At 41.7% G+C, this 17,966-nt stretch overlaps 1 protein-coding gene across 3 annotated transcripts in view; it reads left to right on the forward strand.

The window, feature by feature from the left end:
- Positions 1–17,966, forward strand: part of IGFN1 (immunoglobulin like and fibronectin type III domain containing 1) — a 40,181-nt gene that overhangs the window by 2,391 nt on the left and 19,824 nt on the right. Inside the window, exons 1-11 of one of the 3 annotated variants that reach the window (XM_076358251.1) lie at positions 2,900–3,209; positions 7,856–7,924; positions 8,442–8,564; positions 11,171–11,310; positions 11,566–11,665; positions 12,537–12,584; positions 13,145–13,190; positions 13,952–14,126; positions 14,739–14,852; positions 15,885–16,056; positions 16,690–16,962. In XM_076358251.1, coding sequence (XP_076214366.1) covers positions 7,906–7,924; positions 8,442–8,564; positions 11,171–11,310; positions 11,566–11,665; positions 12,537–12,584; positions 13,145–13,190; positions 13,952–14,126; positions 14,739–14,852; positions 15,885–16,056; positions 16,690–16,962 — 1,210 coding nt within the window. In that variant the 5' untranslated portion in view covers positions 2,900–3,209; positions 7,856–7,905. Of the gene's footprint in view, positions 1–2,899; positions 3,210–7,855; positions 7,925–8,441; positions 8,565–11,170; positions 11,311–11,565; positions 11,666–12,536; positions 12,585–13,144; positions 13,191–13,951; positions 14,127–14,738; positions 14,853–15,884; positions 16,057–16,689; positions 16,963–17,966 lie in introns of those variants that run through there. The other 2 variants (XM_076358252.1, XM_076358250.1) reach the window with 2 other exon arrangements.

The following is a 17,966-nucleotide window of genomic DNA, read 5'->3' on the forward strand; positions in this document are numbered from 1 at the left end:
CATCACCTTGACCTTCAGTGCAGTGACTGACTGGACACCCATGCTGCGGGGAAGGGAGTGGCTTGGCCAAGTTACTCAAGTATGAGACTAGCTTTTGACCTTGGTCATCTGTTCATGAACTGGAAAATCCAGTCAGCTTTTTGGACCTACCAGGTCTTGGTTTCTTCACTTCTTGCTCTGTCTGAGCCATGCGGTGGGCACCAACAGTCTATAGGAAGAGTTGTGCCAGTTGTCACCGGTCAGAATGGGTAGACTTCATACTGATATACTAAAGAAGAAGGGAATTACAGGGAAAACAGAAGATTGGAAGAGTCTAATTTCCAGATAAAATGTACTTTTTATCTGGAAATAACTGATTTCCAGTTATAACTAATATATTTCAGCAGTCCTGAAATACTGTCCTGCAGCTGTTGCCTCTTGACACTTCTTCACTGCCTTTCATTAGGGGAATTAACTTGCTTCCAGGGAAAAATGCGCCCCCTTTGCAGTGGAAGCAGTGACCGCTGCCGAATGTACCAGGCTTCGTTACAACATTTTGCAGGTTTTCAGTGGTATGTGATAGCTTATCCACTGGCATGCAGGGGTTAACAGGACTTTTGGGTGGGCGGGTGCAAAGTAAGCTGTGAAATGGAAGAAGGTCAGTCTCTTGGAGGAGTTTGCTCTGTCACAGATGGTTTTAAGTTATCAATTCATCTGTAGAAGAGGTCTCCATTCCTTCCCCACCAAGAAAACTGTAAAACCAGGGCTGGAAATAAGGCAAACCCTGTCAGGTCAGGTTCAGTGGCCCAGGCAGAATTGTGGCTCTCCTGGTACTTGCTAGACCCAACTGTCTATCTAATTAGGAGTTATCTAATTAAGAGTTCCTCAGTTGTTCAAGCAGATCCCAACAGCTAAATGCGTTTTGAGACTAAATAGCATCGGCAGTGCACTTTTCAGTGGGGAACAAGTCACTGGAAAGGGAGCGTACACAGGAAGGGGAACAGCAGTAAGCCTTGTGGCTCTGGATAGCTCAGGTCCTTTGGTCAGGCCAACTCTGCTAAGTGGAAGGCTCTTGCTGCAGTTGATGAGAGCTGAATTCAGGTTTCAGTAGAAGCTGGTAAATGCTTCCTCTAGGAGCATTCCCATGGCTTACATGAAGTGTTATTGTCTTTAGAGACTTGTGTAGCAACTGGTTTTATTAAAGGTACTTAATGTTAAGGCTACAGCATCCGATCAACAAAGTAACATAACTGCTGCCCTGGACCAGTAAGACTAATGTCTAAGGAAGTGTCCGTGGGATGATCATTGGCCAAAACAGGTGGGGGAAGGGGCTGTGGGAAACCCACTAGGACACTACTAGAAAACAGTGTCTGCTACTGAGTGAGAGGATTTTCCAGCAGCAGATGGAAAATCCTTGTCTTATTTTCTTGGCTTGCTAACTTTCAAATTGTTTACATTTGACTTTGGAATTACTTCTACTTTTATATCACTGCAAAGGTAACAAGGGATGCAGAACTGAATGATCTTAGCCCAAACATCAGTTTGAACAATCACATTTTCCTCTATTGACACTATTTTCTTATGAACTGGGAAGGTATAAATATTGTCAACAGCAATAACTGTCAAAAAGAAAGAAGGAATGAAGAAAATTACTCCAGAATTTCATTTTCACATTTATCTTTTAAATTGTTGATTAAACTGGTGATCCCCAGCCCTGCAAAGGAGAAGTTTTTGATATCTGGATCAGAACAGCTGACAGATCATACTGCTACCACCAGTGTCTTTTCAACTGAAAGATCATCTTTCTAAGACTAGTGGAAATGGTGCCCTTCATGGTTCTTCTGTCTTCATCCAACCTAACATGAGTCTTAGCTCCAGGACCAAGTTTTTGCTGTATGTTCCTTTCCCTGTTACCAACAGATTTTAGAACTCTAATCTCCTGATGGGAAACCAGAGGAAAACCTTGTTCTGGTTCTGTCAGCCCAGACATCATATGAACCATGGTCACCATGATAAAAATATTTCCATTGCCAACTTCTGGAGCCAGCCCTTCATCTCAGAGTTGAACATGAGGATTTAATATGAATATATGGCACACAGTGCAAAGGAAAAAAAGATTGTATGCTCTCATCCAGAAGTGAATGAAAGTAGACTCCCAGACTGAGCAGGCTTTGTTGCCTGCATGTAGTGCTGCTGGGAGAAGATAGCATTCAGTCCCAGACTGGCCATCTCTGTGAACATCAGGAATTAGATAGAGGTACCTTTGCTTCCAATTGAGCTCAGTCCATTTGAGCTTTCTGGGTAGAGGAAGGAAGGTTTACAAGTTGCAAGGGCAGACTGGAAGCAAAAGATTTTTGGGCACGATATGCTGCACTTGCACTTCTAGGGTAAACCTGTCCATGGAAATAAGTGTCCTTGTTGCTGCTCATGGGAACAGGGATCAACCTGTGGCTGTGCTGGAAGGAAAGACTGCAAATTGAGATGTCTGTTTTGGCTATAGCAGTGAAGCTGTTCTAGGAGGAACTGGATTTCTTTCAGACCTCTCAGAATAGCACAAACTGAAAGACTCTGCTTATGAAGGCCAAGCCCAGGCATGGTTGCCCCATACACAAATGCAATAATCCACTGTTTTTACTTGTCCTCTAAGGAAATTTGAGATCTTCTAAGGACTCACGGCTTCTGAGAACCAGTCTATTGATGTGTCCTACAAAACTTGGATGTACAGCTTGTCCCTTCTTTGGACAAGCCATTGATCTGCACAAATGTTTGTCCTTCTTTGAGGCACAAAGTCTTGACCCAGCTTGCACTTAGAAATCCAGTGTTGCCTTGACTGATGGTCACATCTGACCAAGTTGGCCCACTGCCTTGTTTGAGGCTTGCCAAAGACACTGGGTTCAATTGCAGCTCTCCTGGTGCTGTGGGAAGCATGGGTGTATAATGCATGCAGCTCAGTATAGAGACATCCTGGCTGGGCAGCTACTGAGCACAGGCTTAGCTTCTAGGAGAGTAGAGAAGTGTGAGGGGGACAAGAATTTATCATTTCTTTTGCCACTTAGTGACATTTACAACAGACTAATAAGGGGCACGGCTTCTTCCATACCTGTGACCAAGAGACCTCTTGAACAGCTATGAAGAGCTCTGTGGTCTGAGTCAACGGACAAAGCCACTGTGGTCCTGGGAGACGCAGTATTGACTTCAAGCAGGATCATCTCAGAAGCTCGACCTGTAAGGTAGTGAGTTTGGTCATGTCACCACTGAGATTTGTGTGGAGGTGATACAGAGCTGGGAGTATGAAGTGTTACCTTCACTGTCACGGTAGACATTACTCTATGTTGCTGTAGGGCTGAAAATTGTTGTAAATGTTCTGGGAGGAGTGGTCTCCTATAGCGTACACCGATTTCCCTGGTAAGATGGCAGGCTGTTGAAGGTCTGCCCTAACTGTCCCATGGAGCTAACGTGGGACTTGTAGCACAGGTACGCTATGGTTTCTAATGTTTGTTATCTTGGAGGCATTGTTTCTTGGGACAGCAAGTAGGGATATGTCGTTTTTTCTTCTGGACATTTAGTAAAACTCTGTTGTATTTGCTCTGCGATATTTGCTGTAAATTTATTGACTGTATGAAAATGTGTGTCTATGTTATGAAAGAATTTATGAAAGAAGTTATGAAAGATGTTGTAGACATCGAAAGGAACAGACTGACCTGTTCTCGTGCTGTCACCCCATACCTGACGTGAATTCACTGTCTCGTTCACTGCTGTTAGGGCTTAATTGCTTTCATTCACTTAGAAAATATAGATGATTTGTGTCTCCTTTTGGCATTTTGTGTCCATGCCACTTTAAAAAATAAATAGCTTTAGAGTATCTGATGTAAGCATACGTAAATTGTGGACAGCATGAGCAATCACTTATGTTATATTCATAATCCCTGAGGCAGAAGAGAAGATCAAGTCAAGTATAGATTTACCGAAGGGATAAGTCACACAAAATCTGATCCTTGGGCATTCCTCCCTGCTCTACACAAGACCTCCATTCATCGCTGGAGTGCTTGTGATGTTCCCCCTCTGTGACCTGCTCAGGAGTTTTCATGAAGTTGCACTTCTGCAGTTGCTGGCCTTCAGTTCTGTGGTTCTAACCAAAGTCTTTGATATTTTCCTTTAAAAATCTTCTGAAATGGGAAGACTCAAGCTCAAAATATTACTTAAAGTTAACAAATAAACAAAGAAAGCCTACCCAAAGCTAAAAGAGAAATTTTAGGTGAGAGATCCTTCTTCTCAGTGAGTATCTGGGTCCTCTGGTGTAAAGCACAGCTAGAATTTGAGACTGAGCACATAACAATTTGGTATTTTATTTAGAACATTTGCTGTGTTGGGACTGTCCTGATTTTTATGAATTACAAAGAGAAATAGAATGCTGCATCTGTTGCTGATTAATTTATTATAATGATGATTCACGTCTTCTGCTGTTGTCTATGCTAATGGCTTTGTACTGCACATTTACTGTGCTTGTGTCAATGTCTGTGGTACATTCCATTCCTCTGGACCCATCACCTTTGTATGAACCACTCACTGCCTGTCACTTCTCTACAAGTTTGGCTAATTTTGCTCACCAGTCTCTGCCAGCAATTACGTCACATCTTGTCTGTGTGTTCCACTGTCTGAACCTCATAAATAATTACTTGTGACACCACTAGTACCTCCAAATCCTGTGACTCCCAAATGTTTTGCTTATTCACTTAGCTGATTTATGGCCCTATTGCTCGTGTCTAGTCAGGACAAAAGGGAATGGGCTCTTGCTCTGTCTCATCCAGACAGATTGATGGATAAACAAGAGGAAGGGCAGACCTCCCATCCCGTCAGGCTATCTGGTTTATTTTGGTAGATTAAAAATATTGTCAGTAGTCAAGGGCTTGCTCCTGCTCTGCATTCAAAGCCGTAGAAGCTTTGCCAATATCTCCAAAGGGGATGTCTCTGCAGCTGAAAAGCAGACAGACTTCTGCCTGGGATGAGAAACAGCCAAGTCTTGGTTACCTGAACAAGGCTAATGCATGATAATGATGTGTTTTCCAGAGGAGTGACAGTGTTGAGCTACTTCCAGTGTTAGCCCTGTTGTGCTGGTGATGTTGGTCAACAGCATTTCACCTAGGGAAGGGTAGATTGCCTTTTGGAAATATTGGTCTGCCTCCATTGTATAAATAGCAATCTCGGTGATCATCTTAGTGTGGACACCTATGTTTCAAGCATCTGTGAGTGAAGATATGAATTACACTATGACAATTTTTGGAAGGCTTTTGCTGTCTTTTATTTCTTTTAAAAATTCTGTGATTTCTTTTTCTAGGATTGAACTGAAGTCAAAGCACAAACAAGGGAGTAGAAATTTTAAAAGTAAGCAGGGCAGGGTCTGAATGACTCTGTGTCAGCTGATATGTTATTTTCTGGTCCTCATTTAACACAGAAGACACTAGAAAATGCGATGTGGTTGGATTAATTACGCTGAAGGAATGTTCTCTTGCATGTCCTGGCACCGTTATTTTAACTGGGCAATCAATGTGTGGCATTAACATGCTTCTGTCTCACTCTCCAGAAGGCAAGAATTCACAGGAGTTTAAGGACTCAGAGCAGCTTATCTTTAATCCAAGTGAATTTCTGAAATGTTGAAGGCCCTGTAAACTCAGCAGTTTACGCATAGTGTACATAGTGCATATTGTACATTGAGAGGATGTATACGTGGTGCCTATTACTACCCATACAAATATTGTCAGTGTTTGGTTTTTTTCAAACTAGATTTGAATGTAGCCATCTCTCAATAGGTTATAATTATGTTTACATATACCCACAGTCACACCAGACTGAGAACAACTGTCTGACATGATGCATATGATGATGCATAAGAAAACAATAAGTTTCTTGATGGCTTTGGACCTGAGAATTTGGACCATGTTCATGTTTCAGTGTAGATGGCCGTCAATATTGTCTAGTGTGGAGGGAAGAAGTTGGGAGTAGCAAAGAATAAATGTGAGTGTAACATAAAGAGAGCTTAGGGGAATACTGTTGCAAGCTAATGTCAAGTAATCATGTTTGTTGAAAGTTGTGAGCGTTAGACATTTCAGCTCCAGGAGTGGTGACATGTTTAGGAAGATACAAGACTGCAAAAGGCAATAGGGGATTATAATGTTTGCTATTAATACAGTTCAGTACTTTGGAGGACGAATTAAGTCCATCAGAAGAGGGTGATCAAGAGTCTCTGAAAATCTCTGCCATTTGCTGTGCAATGCCCTGCCCGCTGCAGGGCAGGGTGCCCTGGAATCATCTTATTTTCATTTCAGTTTTGTTTTTTCCCTCCCACAAGCTGTTCATTCCCTTCATTTGCAATTTTTAAAACATCTACCAATGGTTTACAGAAGTAACTGTGATATGCCAAAATATCAACACACACAAGCTGGAACACTGAAATGTAAAACTCTTGTTTTGGTGGATAGCAACAAAAGTCACCCACACCAGACAGGGGAGGTGATAGAAAGAGAGGACTTGGCTGTCGTTCACACAGTCCCATGTATCATTTCCCATTTCTGCTGTTTCACGTGCATTTCCACTGAAGTCAGTAAGGATCACAGAATGATTTTCCAAGTAATCAATTATTTATGAGACTTGTATAGTGTGCAGAGCCCTAAAATAAGATTTGTGTTAAGGACAACAGTGGAGCCAGTCATTTGTTGTGGAGAGATGTCTATGTTCCTATTTGCAACTGCTGATTAATGGAAAAATAAAGTTTATCCTTTTGGTTCAGAATCTGACCCAGAAGTACTGTGAGGTACACTTTCTTTGGCCTGTCTATGGGATATACAGCAGAAATTATTTTTGTTAGCTTAACTGTCTTTTACCCTTAGCTGAAACCAAGTGTCACACAGATAGTGCAACGCCAAGCTAAATGCATAACAAGGAGATGTTGGGGTCCTACCCAGAGTTTTCATCAGGTGTAGTGTGGCAATACTAGGTTGGATGAATGTCTGATATAGGGAACAGAATGAAGATCATAGGTGTGCTGACAAAGTCCATCTGCATTTTAAAACTGTTAAAAGTTGCACGTTCTTGTGTGACTCTCTGTTGACTGAAGGAGTGCAGAGGGTAAATAGAGACACAGCATTAATCCCACATGGGAATCTAATCTAATTGCTCTTTCAGAGCTTCAGTAACTCTATAGTTTCTGAGCATCTCTCATATGACAAGGAATCTGCCTTCACAGTTTGCTTGCAAGATAGTGACGTGTTACATTACACATTGTCCAATTTTTAAATACAGGGAAAGAGGCACCTTTGGCAGAAGGTCACATGAGTGATCTATAACAATAACTAGTTAATGCCAAGTTCACACTTCACCATTTCCTTCTAAAGTAAGTAGTAGCTTATAGTCTGCTCTCAGGTCTGTTGCTAATTTAGACAAGCTAATTTAGATCAGGATGTGCTTCTGCTTCATGCCCCAGTTTAGACATCCATCTCTGTGGCTTTCTTCTCAGCAACTGTTCTTGCCATCCATCAGAACTCACCGCGTGAGTGCCATGTGGTGTAATATTTGCCTGAAACACGAGAGGAGGTTTTTGAAGGAAAGCCAGATGACATGGAAATGGAAGAGGTGACGGAGGGATGCTGTAAGATGTGTACATTTTCCATTTAGCCCTGCTAGCCATTTTCGTACCTGGTTTGTGTTGGTTCAAAACTGTCATGATGTGTTTTGGAAAGACATGTCATGATGTGTTGATCAACTTGTCTGCTGGGATGTGGCAAGTGAGGAAGGGCAAACTGCGTCATACAAGTGAGCAGTATTAAGGTCTGTCATTTCCCTTGTGAACTATAAATAATTAAATTATTTGTCTTTTTCACAGGAGAACCTGTAGTCTGTTTGTGCTGACCATAGGCAGCTGAGAAAAGCATCATGACAAGCCATCAGGCAGGTGAGAGAACAGACACAGCTATGAAAACTATCTGGCGTACCCCTGAGAATAAGCCCAACTTGTTTTTCTTGTTTGGCAGTTACGTATCTGTCTCTCACCACCACAAGGAGACACACCAGTAACTGACCCATCAGGTTCTGCTGACCTTTGCAATAGTGTCTTTCTCATGCCAGATTTTGAAGTTTTATTTTGAACAATAACTGATGTAAAAGCATTCTCTATCCAAATCATCGCTAGACCTGTAAGCCGACATGGCCCTGGGTTGCGATCTTGATTGCAGATTTTCCCACTTGGGCCCTAGCTTTGCAATAAGTCAGCACAAAACCACAGACCTTAATGCTCCAGCCTTTGGACACACTTACAGCCTGTAGTACTAGAATGGATGGGTCCTTTATAGTCCAAGAGGAGCTGAGCAGGAACAATTACTGTTCTACAGAGAGGCAATGCAGATTGAGAGATTGTTTCTAAAGGACAAACATGTTGTCTTAATGGAATGTATTTTTCCTTGTCTTTCTAGTAAAATCCTTCAAGAAATCTTCTGTCCCAGGAGTTGTCATCACCCAGTTTGTGGATGATATTCCAGAAGGATGCAGTACACCTGACTTTGAGCGGAAACCTGTCACTCTGACATTGCAGGAAGGTGAGATTCTTGAAAAACAGTCAAAGCCACAGACCTGGAGGCTTGACTCCACGTCTCACCTACATGAAACAATTATCGGAATTAAATCAAGCTAGTTTCTAAAGAGATTTGACTAGACCAGAAAAAGTGTTTTGTGGCCAAAGTCTTTGTTGTACTGATGAAAATTCCATCAGTACTGATAGAGGTCTCCTGAGTTTTCACTAGTGTATGCAAGATCAAAATCTGGCTCCTAATGTATACAACAAATGCTGTGAATTCTGTAGGAGGCTCTCAAAGTAAGTATTTTGCAGCGAAAGATTAAGCACATTGAAAAAGTTTTCTTTTCCTGTTGAACTAACTTGTATTGTGAGTGTTCAGCACTAAAATTAACTGCTTTTTTAAAGTAAGATATACTGACTGCAGATGCTATTTAGGCTGTGCTTCCCCTTCAAGAAGCAATATGGATCTTGCAGAGTACAGAGAAGGCAGCTAATGAGCCGAGACCTAAAATCAATGGGAAACCTAACAGTAAGCTCTCTGCACTTGCAGACAGTCGTATATATATATTTTTTTTTGGAGTGGGATAACCTGAGGAGATCGTGTAGCTCCTCTTCCCTCACAAGACTGAACCGTTTCTAGCACCCTGGATTTCAGTGTTGTCACACCCTTCTGTTGATTTGCACGAGCCGTTGAGATTTTACAAAGGAGCACAGTGGCCTCTAGTGGTGCATCCCTCCTCCTCCTCCACCTTCCTTCCACCTGCAAGTTTCAGGCATGAACCAAGGCGGTGGTCGGTCACCCTGTCTAAATTTTCCAAGTTATTTCATTTCCAGTAGGTTCCTCGTAGTTCATATACAAAATGTTAGGGCATTCAGGCTGGTCACTGTGTAAACTGAAATCAGTGCCTATGCAGATGCACGATGAGTGTCTTTAATTATATCATCATTGCCCCATTGCATTCAGTGCATGGATTAGCTGATACTCCTAGCTGTGGAGCTGTGTCCTGTGACAGATGGCAAGCATGGGAAATTGCAGCCAGAATGGCCAAAATTTGACAAAGGAATAATCAACTGGAAACAGACTTTAATAATAGATAGTACTGCAATCTCAGAAAAAGTTGGAAGATGCCTTTTGATAAGAATCTGTTGGCAGGAGCTTGCTGCACCAAATAAGTTTTTTGGTGGTGACTGCAGAAGGGTGTGGAAAATACTGCAAGACTCTCTGGGGAGAATTTTTAACAGTGTTGGTCACCTGAAGACCAAAACTATTGCAAAAGAAAGATAGTAATCATTTCCGCCCTGAGCTACATCCATGGATAACTCATCTCCATTTCTATTTCCCTGTGACACTCCCACTTACTTACATGAGTCACTTCTCTGATGTGTTGTTTCATAGTGTTTCCTCTGACTTTGAAGCCTTTTGGAAGAAAAAGAAAAGGTTTGTACTAGGCAGTGGTAAAGCTGTTGGAGATTTCTGTGGGCAGCTGCAGTATACTCAGGTTCTTAGGGGAGAAGAGATGAAGGACAAAGCTCACAGGTAAACCCCATCCTCTTCTCCCTTCCTTGCCTCTTTGAATAGCAGAGCCTGGTGTGTTTGGAGTGCAAGGTGGTGCCAGGCTAGCAGACAAGGAAGATATTGCAGAAAGATGACATGTAGGGAGTACATGGGGAAACACCCTACCCTGCATGGGTCCTCCCAGTTGTGGTACAGTGTTGTCTGTTAAGAACGTGTTTTCTGAAGTGTGCAGAGGGGGTATCTTCTTGTTTCCACCTCCTAAGGAATCCAAATTTATCCAAATGAAAAAGAGAGCAGGAGCTGCAACTATTCACAGACAAACTTTACTGATGTCTAGAGACAGGAGACTCCAACACAGTGAGTCCCATGTTATTTAACGTCCTGCCCAGCATGGTCGCAACAAAGGGAATAGCCTGAAAGAATGGAGACGCAATGGGAACTTGTAGGGGAATTTGTATGTGATGATGAGAATGGATTTGGGCATTTCATGTTGCCAGAAGCAAGTCTAGGAGGAACTTGCTATAGCACCATTTACTTCAGAGATGATCGGAGATGTTAGCAGTCATGTCTGGCAGGCTAGCACCACATTTTAAAGGCCTTTTATGATTGAATACAGGCAAACCCTGACATTTGTGGCATGGGGAAAGGTAGCCCAGCCTGGACTTGAGCTAATAACTGCTTGCTCTTTGGCCCTGCCCAAATATTGAGGGAGTTCAAAATCAGACCAAGATGCCAAAAAATTGCTCTCTTGGGTATGTAATTTCTCCATCCACATGGCTGTGCAATAAAAACACAGGCAGGGACCAAATGTGTCAGTGGTGAATTTTGAAGTTAGTTTTCAAGTAATCTCTTTGAAAGCCACTGAGCTAGAGTGGAGATTATGGCAAATGTCTTGCATGAATTTGGGCATTTAATGCAACTTAAACTGGTAATTTAGGCATCTTTTACAGAGAAAACAAAAAGATATAATTATTTTCAAAGAATGTTTCTGCCTAAAACAACAGAGGTGGCTCACTCTGGGGATCACTCTATTGATAACATAAGGGGCCTGGCATGAGAGTCCTCATGTTCAAGCCTGTCTTAAAGAACTAATTTCTTGCCTCTTTTCAAAGGTAAAAATGCCATTTTCAGAGCTGTGGTCAAAGGTGTCCCAACCCCTGATGTGAAATGGACACGTTTACAAGGAGGAATGGATGATCCTGCCAAATACGAAACATTCTTCAATAACGTGACAAATGAATTCATTCTGCAGGTAAAGATCAAATATTTCAGAGAGGACTCATGGAACAGAGAGGGTGGTGGAAAGGAAAAACCTGCAGTGGGCTGACCTAGATGTCACCAGATCTGAGATAACGCAAAGATAAGCAAACAAAGCTTTTTAGAGTCATTCTGGGAACAGAAGAAAGATCTGAGATATCATTGAGTAGCTGTTTTATTAGACGCTGAAGGTGTGTGAACTGAACCACAGAACATCGCTGTGAGCTCTTACTATGTTCTTCTTTTTAAGATAAACAGACTCACTACAGATGACAGTGATCTGTATCGTTGCTTTGCTGTGAATGAATATGGGGAAGCTGCATGCTCTGCTGGCCTCAGGATCATACAAGGTAGGACTGACAGGTTGTGTGCTCCGAAGGTCCTGTGGTCCCAAGTAGCTGGCTTTGCTGTCCTCTAGGGGTGGGTGCCCAGAGCATTATCTAAGTATCCTTGGTGTGAATGTCTAGTTTTCCACTCACTGAGGACTGGAGGTCTTCCGTGACTCCCCCCACTTTGGTGGTTCCATGACAGTCTGAGCTTTAAGGCAAGGGAGAAGAAAGTGGTATTGTGGTCACTGCACTGGACCATAATCAGAAGCTCTGGATTTAGTGTTGAATTGGCTCAATCCTTTCTTCATTATGTTGGATGAATCAATCTTTTGGGAGGGATTCATCTCACTTCACTTCAGATGTCTATGGTGTCCACCTGACTGAGTCCCCTGGTTCCCTTTATAGTCAGTGGAGAGAAATGGGTACTTGGTGGGTAAAATATAACTGACCTATTCTTGGAATCTACTTGAGCAGGAAGTGGATGATATTGGAAGCATCCATTTCACCTGTGTGCCTGTAGAGTAAGTTTAGAAGGCAACTATCTGCATTTGGCGAGATAATCATTGCACCTTGGCTCCCCATCTCTAAAACAAGATGTTAATATTTCCTACCATTGCTTAAACCGTGAGCTTCATAGGGCAGAAATGGTCTCCTCCACTGTGTAGAGTATCCAGTAAGCACAGAGTCGATTGCAATAGAAATATTGCATTTATAGATGGAGATTACTAGGAGTCAATGTCAGATTGACAAGGAAATCCAAACTAGGATTTCGTCTTGCATTGGTAACAGATGCAGAGGTTTTATAGTTCATCGGTTTGCTGGTGTTAGTCTGAGTGTTATCTTGTTCATCTCATGGCTTGTTTTTCCTCTGTTTTCTCTTATGAACTATCAGTTGGCTTTAAAAGGAAAGCGAAATATATTCCTGTTCATCCTGCTGATGGTAAGTTAGAGGTAGATTTTTTTTTGGGGGGGGGGGGATATAGTTAATATTCCTCTGTATTACTGCATTATTACTGCCCCAAACTTGTAAAGAATAAAGTAAGAGAGGGGTCAATGAATCTCTAATGTTCTGTCATCTCTTTCTGCTTGCTATTTACCTTTGGGTAAAGTGATGATCTTAGACATGGCCTTGAGCTGTTCTAATTAATGATTCTGGAATCATTAGTGCTAGAAAAGGATTTTGTGATGTCAAATACAGCTGGATCAAACATGTTAACATGGCTGGAAAATAGTGGGTTTCTAGAGTGTCCTCTCTAGAAAGAGAGGAAAGCCCCCTAGGAAGCGATGAACTTCAGTGGCACTCAAAGGATATGATTATGGCAGAGAAAACTGGCTCTAAGTTTCATGACAGTTTTTTTGTAAAGTGTGGAAATATCACCAGAGGTAAACAGCGTAGTAGAATGGCCTGTTGTCAGTGGCTATTTTGCATTATCTTCTTTTTGGGGATATATTTTACAGTGCTGGGTATCTGAATCTTTGTTGTTTCCCCCTCTTTAATAGAGTTAAAGAAGCAGCTTCAGGACTTCAGGAAGCTGCTGAGGAAGCGGTAAGGCTCTGTAATGAAGGCCATTGTTACACTTCCTAGATGTTTCTTGATGATAGGGCACAGCTTCATAGATCTTCAAGGCAACACTTCCTTGTTTCCAAAGTTTTTGCGAGACTCAATGTGGAGAGACATAACAGAACAGTTTGCCACTGTCTGTGAGGCTGAGATAAACACAAGGTACCAACCTCATTTTGAGGTGTATGTTCCTTTGCACCACAAGATTTTGACTTAAAAGATCTGTTTCTCTGCTTTCCTGTTTTTAGCTCACAAGTAACTTCCTGGCTAAGTGACAAGTCTCCATGTAATGATCTTTCTGGCTAATCAGGGACTGAGCCCTGGCTCCCAGGCCAACTGCACAGACTGCCATGTGCACATTGCTGAAATCCCTTCACTTCCCAGGTGGGAACCTCCAAAGATTGCCTAATGGGAATGATCTCTGCCCTGTGCAAAGTCCTGAACTGTGCTGAGCAATTACTTTGGAGAGTGCAAGTTGGCCTGGGCCAAACTGTGCCCACAACTCTGCTGATAATTTAACAGTGTGGACAACTGCATTACAGTTGTTCCTTGTTCCCTGGCAGCATTTAATTTGTTGTATAGATGTAGAAAACCTGTTCTGGAAGAGTCCCAGTCTTTCTTGTCTACATCTACAGGGCCAAGTGAACTGCAGAAATGGTGGAGAGATGAAAGAGGATTAAGTATAGAAAAACAAGACATCTTGTTGTCTGTCAAAATGTCTAGATTTTTTTTCCCCTGGTTCTAAGGGCCCCAGCACCAAGACCAAAACTCTTGGACAAAGAAGCAGTCTGGCAACTGTTGCTGCATGCAGATAGGAGAGATTATGAGAAAATCTGTATGAAATATGGAATTGTTGACTTCCGTGGGATGCTGAGAAAGCTGCAGGAGATGAGGAAGGACACAGAGAGTGAACAAGGAGAGGTAAAATAAACTGAAATGACTGAAAGCATTGGTTTTTAACAAACTGCAGAGTCCTACAGTTCCTCAGTAGCTTCTGAAAACAGGCTAAACCTTCCTAAATTGCTTTGTAGATGAAAATTTTATTGTATGACAGAGAAAGATTTATGACAATGTTTTAAAGAAATCCTAATTGTATACTCATGCAGATGAAAATGCTATTGACTTTTTTGAAGTTCATTTCATAAATTTTAGGAGATACTGACCTTGGGGTAATCCTTTTATTAAACCAGATGGCTAAATTCTGTATTCAGTTGCCTCTGATGAGAATTTGTACCCCAAATTGAAAAGTTATATGCCTGAGGGTCAAAATTGGCCTTCACATACAGGGGCATGTAGAAACCTGGATGGATAGTGGTTGCATAGTGTGTGAGTGACCAGGAGGTAGCACGTAAAATATAATTTGCCTACAGGAGGAAACTGTGGAAACTTACAGGTGCTTCTTCTATACAGATGAAGTTAGAGGTAGCTCTTTTCTATGCAGATAAAAAGTAGATTTCACCTTAGTTCAACAGCATAAGAACTTCTGTCGTGGCAGCCTTATAATTTACTAGGTTCTTGTATCTTTCTTTGCAGTTAATACACAGTGTCAAAAACTTTCAACACATCAAAGTCAACAAGGAGGGAAAAGCTACGTTCAGTCTGGAGATGGACCTGAAAAACAGTAACAGCAAAGTTTATCTGCTTAAGGTGAGGGGGTGAGATGAGTTGGCTAGCTCACAGCAGCCACTGAAGTCTTCTACATAAAATGTTTGATCTGGTGGGCAGTGGCTGAGAGTAAATAAGCTTCTTAAAGTTGTCTGTCCATTGCAGAATCCTTGACTGGTTAGGGAGAAGTGTTGGTGTGGGGGTCCAGGTAGTCTTTGGTGGTGAATATCACTTGGGATTTGTAGATCCAAGTACAGGGGAAACAGTTAGTTACTGACATCCTTTTGACTTCAAGAGCTCTTCCTGTAAGAGGAAATTCTAACAGTGTCTTTCAGGCTGCAGAAATTCTGCAGTCTCATATAAGAAAAACAGACTGATTTTATTTACTTTCTCAAGTGTGTTATTCCACTATAATTCGCTTCTGTGAAAGAAGATCTCAAGGAAGTAAAAATCCCATCTAGTTCTGTAGTTACTCTGCTGTGATCCCCAGGTGATCAGTGCTGTGGATGGTTTTCTGGAAGCTGTGTTTCAGTCAAACTGTGGTTAGTGGCTTTAATACAGGGGAAATCGGAATTCATTAAAGAGGAGGTCAGGCTAACTCTATGAACTTCTGAATCAAATGCATGACATGACATCTATGCAGCCACCACGTGGAGAAAGTAACCCAAGTGTGTTACAGATAGGAAAGTGGTGAACTCCCCTGCTTATCCATCTATAAGGATGCTAAAATCTAAGCAAAGAAAGTACTTTGTCTTCGAAGTTACAGTGACTGTGTATTAGTTAAGCTTCAAAAGCTTATGTGAGCTAGCAAAGTACTGTTGTTTTGCCTAGTTTCAGTCTGATGCTCTGTTCTGTGCAGGACTTACTGCACGTAGTATTGCCTGTGTGTTACATAAGCAATGAGCCCTGTCCACTTACAGCTGTCCACTGTAAGTACTAACAGAGCATAGACTTCTCTGTTGTTACTCATTTATATCAATAAAGCGATCTTAGCACAATTTTGGCCTAATTTGTTTGAAATGCCTTGCACTAATTGTGCATTGCCTTTAAGAGTATATTCTTTCTCTTCCTTAGGATGGTAAGAGGCTCAGGTATGGAATGGAGAGTGAATACAGAAAGCACTGCCTGAGGCGAATTGGAAAAAGGTACAATTTCATTGTCAACGACGTGCAGCCGGAAGATGCAGGCTTGTATCAAGTCAAAGTGAAGGATGTACCTGTTTTCTCAACTGAACTGGACGCTGAATGTAAGGAATTGAGTTAGATGTATGTGATGCGCAACTGTAACAAGAAATTATTTTTTGCTGGAAAATTTTATCTAGGAGCATATGCAAAGCTCAGCAGTAAAACCTGATAACTATAGAAGACTGGTTTTGTGTTTCCCAAATAAGGGCTCCTTATATGACACAGGTGAAAAAGAGCAGGAGGGTGATTATGTGATATGGGTGTTGCATTTGTAGTCCAAAGGACTAGGTTCAAGTACCAGTTTGGCTCTGAGTTCTGGATGACAGCGAGCAAATTCCTTGACTTACCCCATGCTATAGTTTCCTTTTGTAAGTTCAGAATAGTAGCTAGCAACTCGATACAAGTATCATGCTGCTGAAATACATTAATGACTACTAATTATCAGCACATCACAGTGATGTGTGGTATAAATGTCTCAGAAGATAATAAAGACAAAAATCTACTTTTCTGCTTTTCTGTCCTGTAGAATTGGGCACAGGAGCACATCTCAGTTTTTCCTTTTTCTGCTTAAACCAGTGCTCACAGGCACGGCAAGTTCCTGTCTTTCTTTCGTCCTTCAGCTGCAACAAGTTTTTCTTGGAAGACAGAAATAGCTCTCTGTTTCCTTTCTATAGCTTTTGATTTTTCCATTGCAGCCATCCCTGTGAGATTTGAGCAGCTACTCAGTGATGTGCGTTGTCCCGAGGAAGAAGATGCTGTCTTTAAGTGTATCCTACGCACGCCCTGCTACGATGCTGTGTGGCTACACAAAACCCACCTCCTCGAGGAAAGTGAGAAGCACCAGATCTCCGTAACACCTGATGGTCTGACCCACCAGCTGATTATCAAAAACATTGTGCCCTCTGACAACGGCATGTACACACTTGACACTGGACTCTGCTCCTCAAATGCTTGGCTTATTGTAGAGTGTAAGTGACACTGTATTATTCCCATGGTGTTGGCTTGAGGTGTGTTAACAAAATAATATTCCGCTCACTGCCTGATTGCTCATTGGGATGATTCTGTGCTGAGAAATGAATTGCGGAGCCTCTAGTTCCTAAATTATATTTGGAAAAATGAAGGTCTGGTTAGACCCTCTTTCCTCTTCAGATGAGACAGATTTTTCCCTTTTTATTAGTCCTGACAAATCCTATTGGCTTATTTACTCTACAGCTACCATGAAGTAGCATGTTCTCCATCAGTTATCGAAAAATACTCCATATCTCAACATGTGTTTTTGATGAAGCTGTCACTGAACACAGTAGAGCATACAGGGGATCAAAGAGCTTTCAAGGGCATCTTGTTAGGTAGTATTTTCTTTCCAAATTAGAGTTAAACAAGTTAGAAGAAGCCCAGAGGAATCTGGGAAGCTGGGAAACACTCCTTTCAGTGCAAGCAGATTAATAGTGGCTTATATTTTTTTGTTTCTGAAAGTAGTTGCTTTGGTTTCAAAACAGTGTGTGGCCTGCTGGCTCCACTGTTTATCTCAGAAAAGCCTGAATTTTGGATTAATACAAAGCTGTTCACAGAACTGGAATCTTTAGTCTTCAGGCTGGCCATCTCTAAAATGCCAGGTTGCCAAATGTGCAAGCTGCCTCAGTAGCAGCGAGATCCTAATTCAAGGGTGGGAACTGATGGCCACTCTGTGCGTGGGATATTCTGTAACTCCTCCAGGGCTGGAGGGAGAAGGCAGAAGGAACTAATGAGTCCCAAATACAATCTAAGCCCCTCTAATTTAGACCTATCATGCTGGAAATTTGCCTTGTTTTTCTGCTTTTTTTGGTTTGGTTTGTTTGTTTTTTTATAAGCATGTTTCCACTAAAAAGAATTGTATTTTTAACTAAGAAATGTAAAATTATGTCTGAATGTGACACTGAAAAAATTCAGGATTTCAACTGAATTTAAATTTATTTAAATATATTATGTTTCTGTG

Source organism: Aptenodytes patagonicus, chromosome 22, assembly GCF_965638725.1.
Source record: "Aptenodytes patagonicus chromosome 22, bAptPat1.pri.cur, whole genome shotgun sequence".
NCBI classification, from domain to species: domain Eukaryota; kingdom Metazoa; phylum Chordata; class Aves; order Sphenisciformes; family Spheniscidae; genus Aptenodytes; species Aptenodytes patagonicus.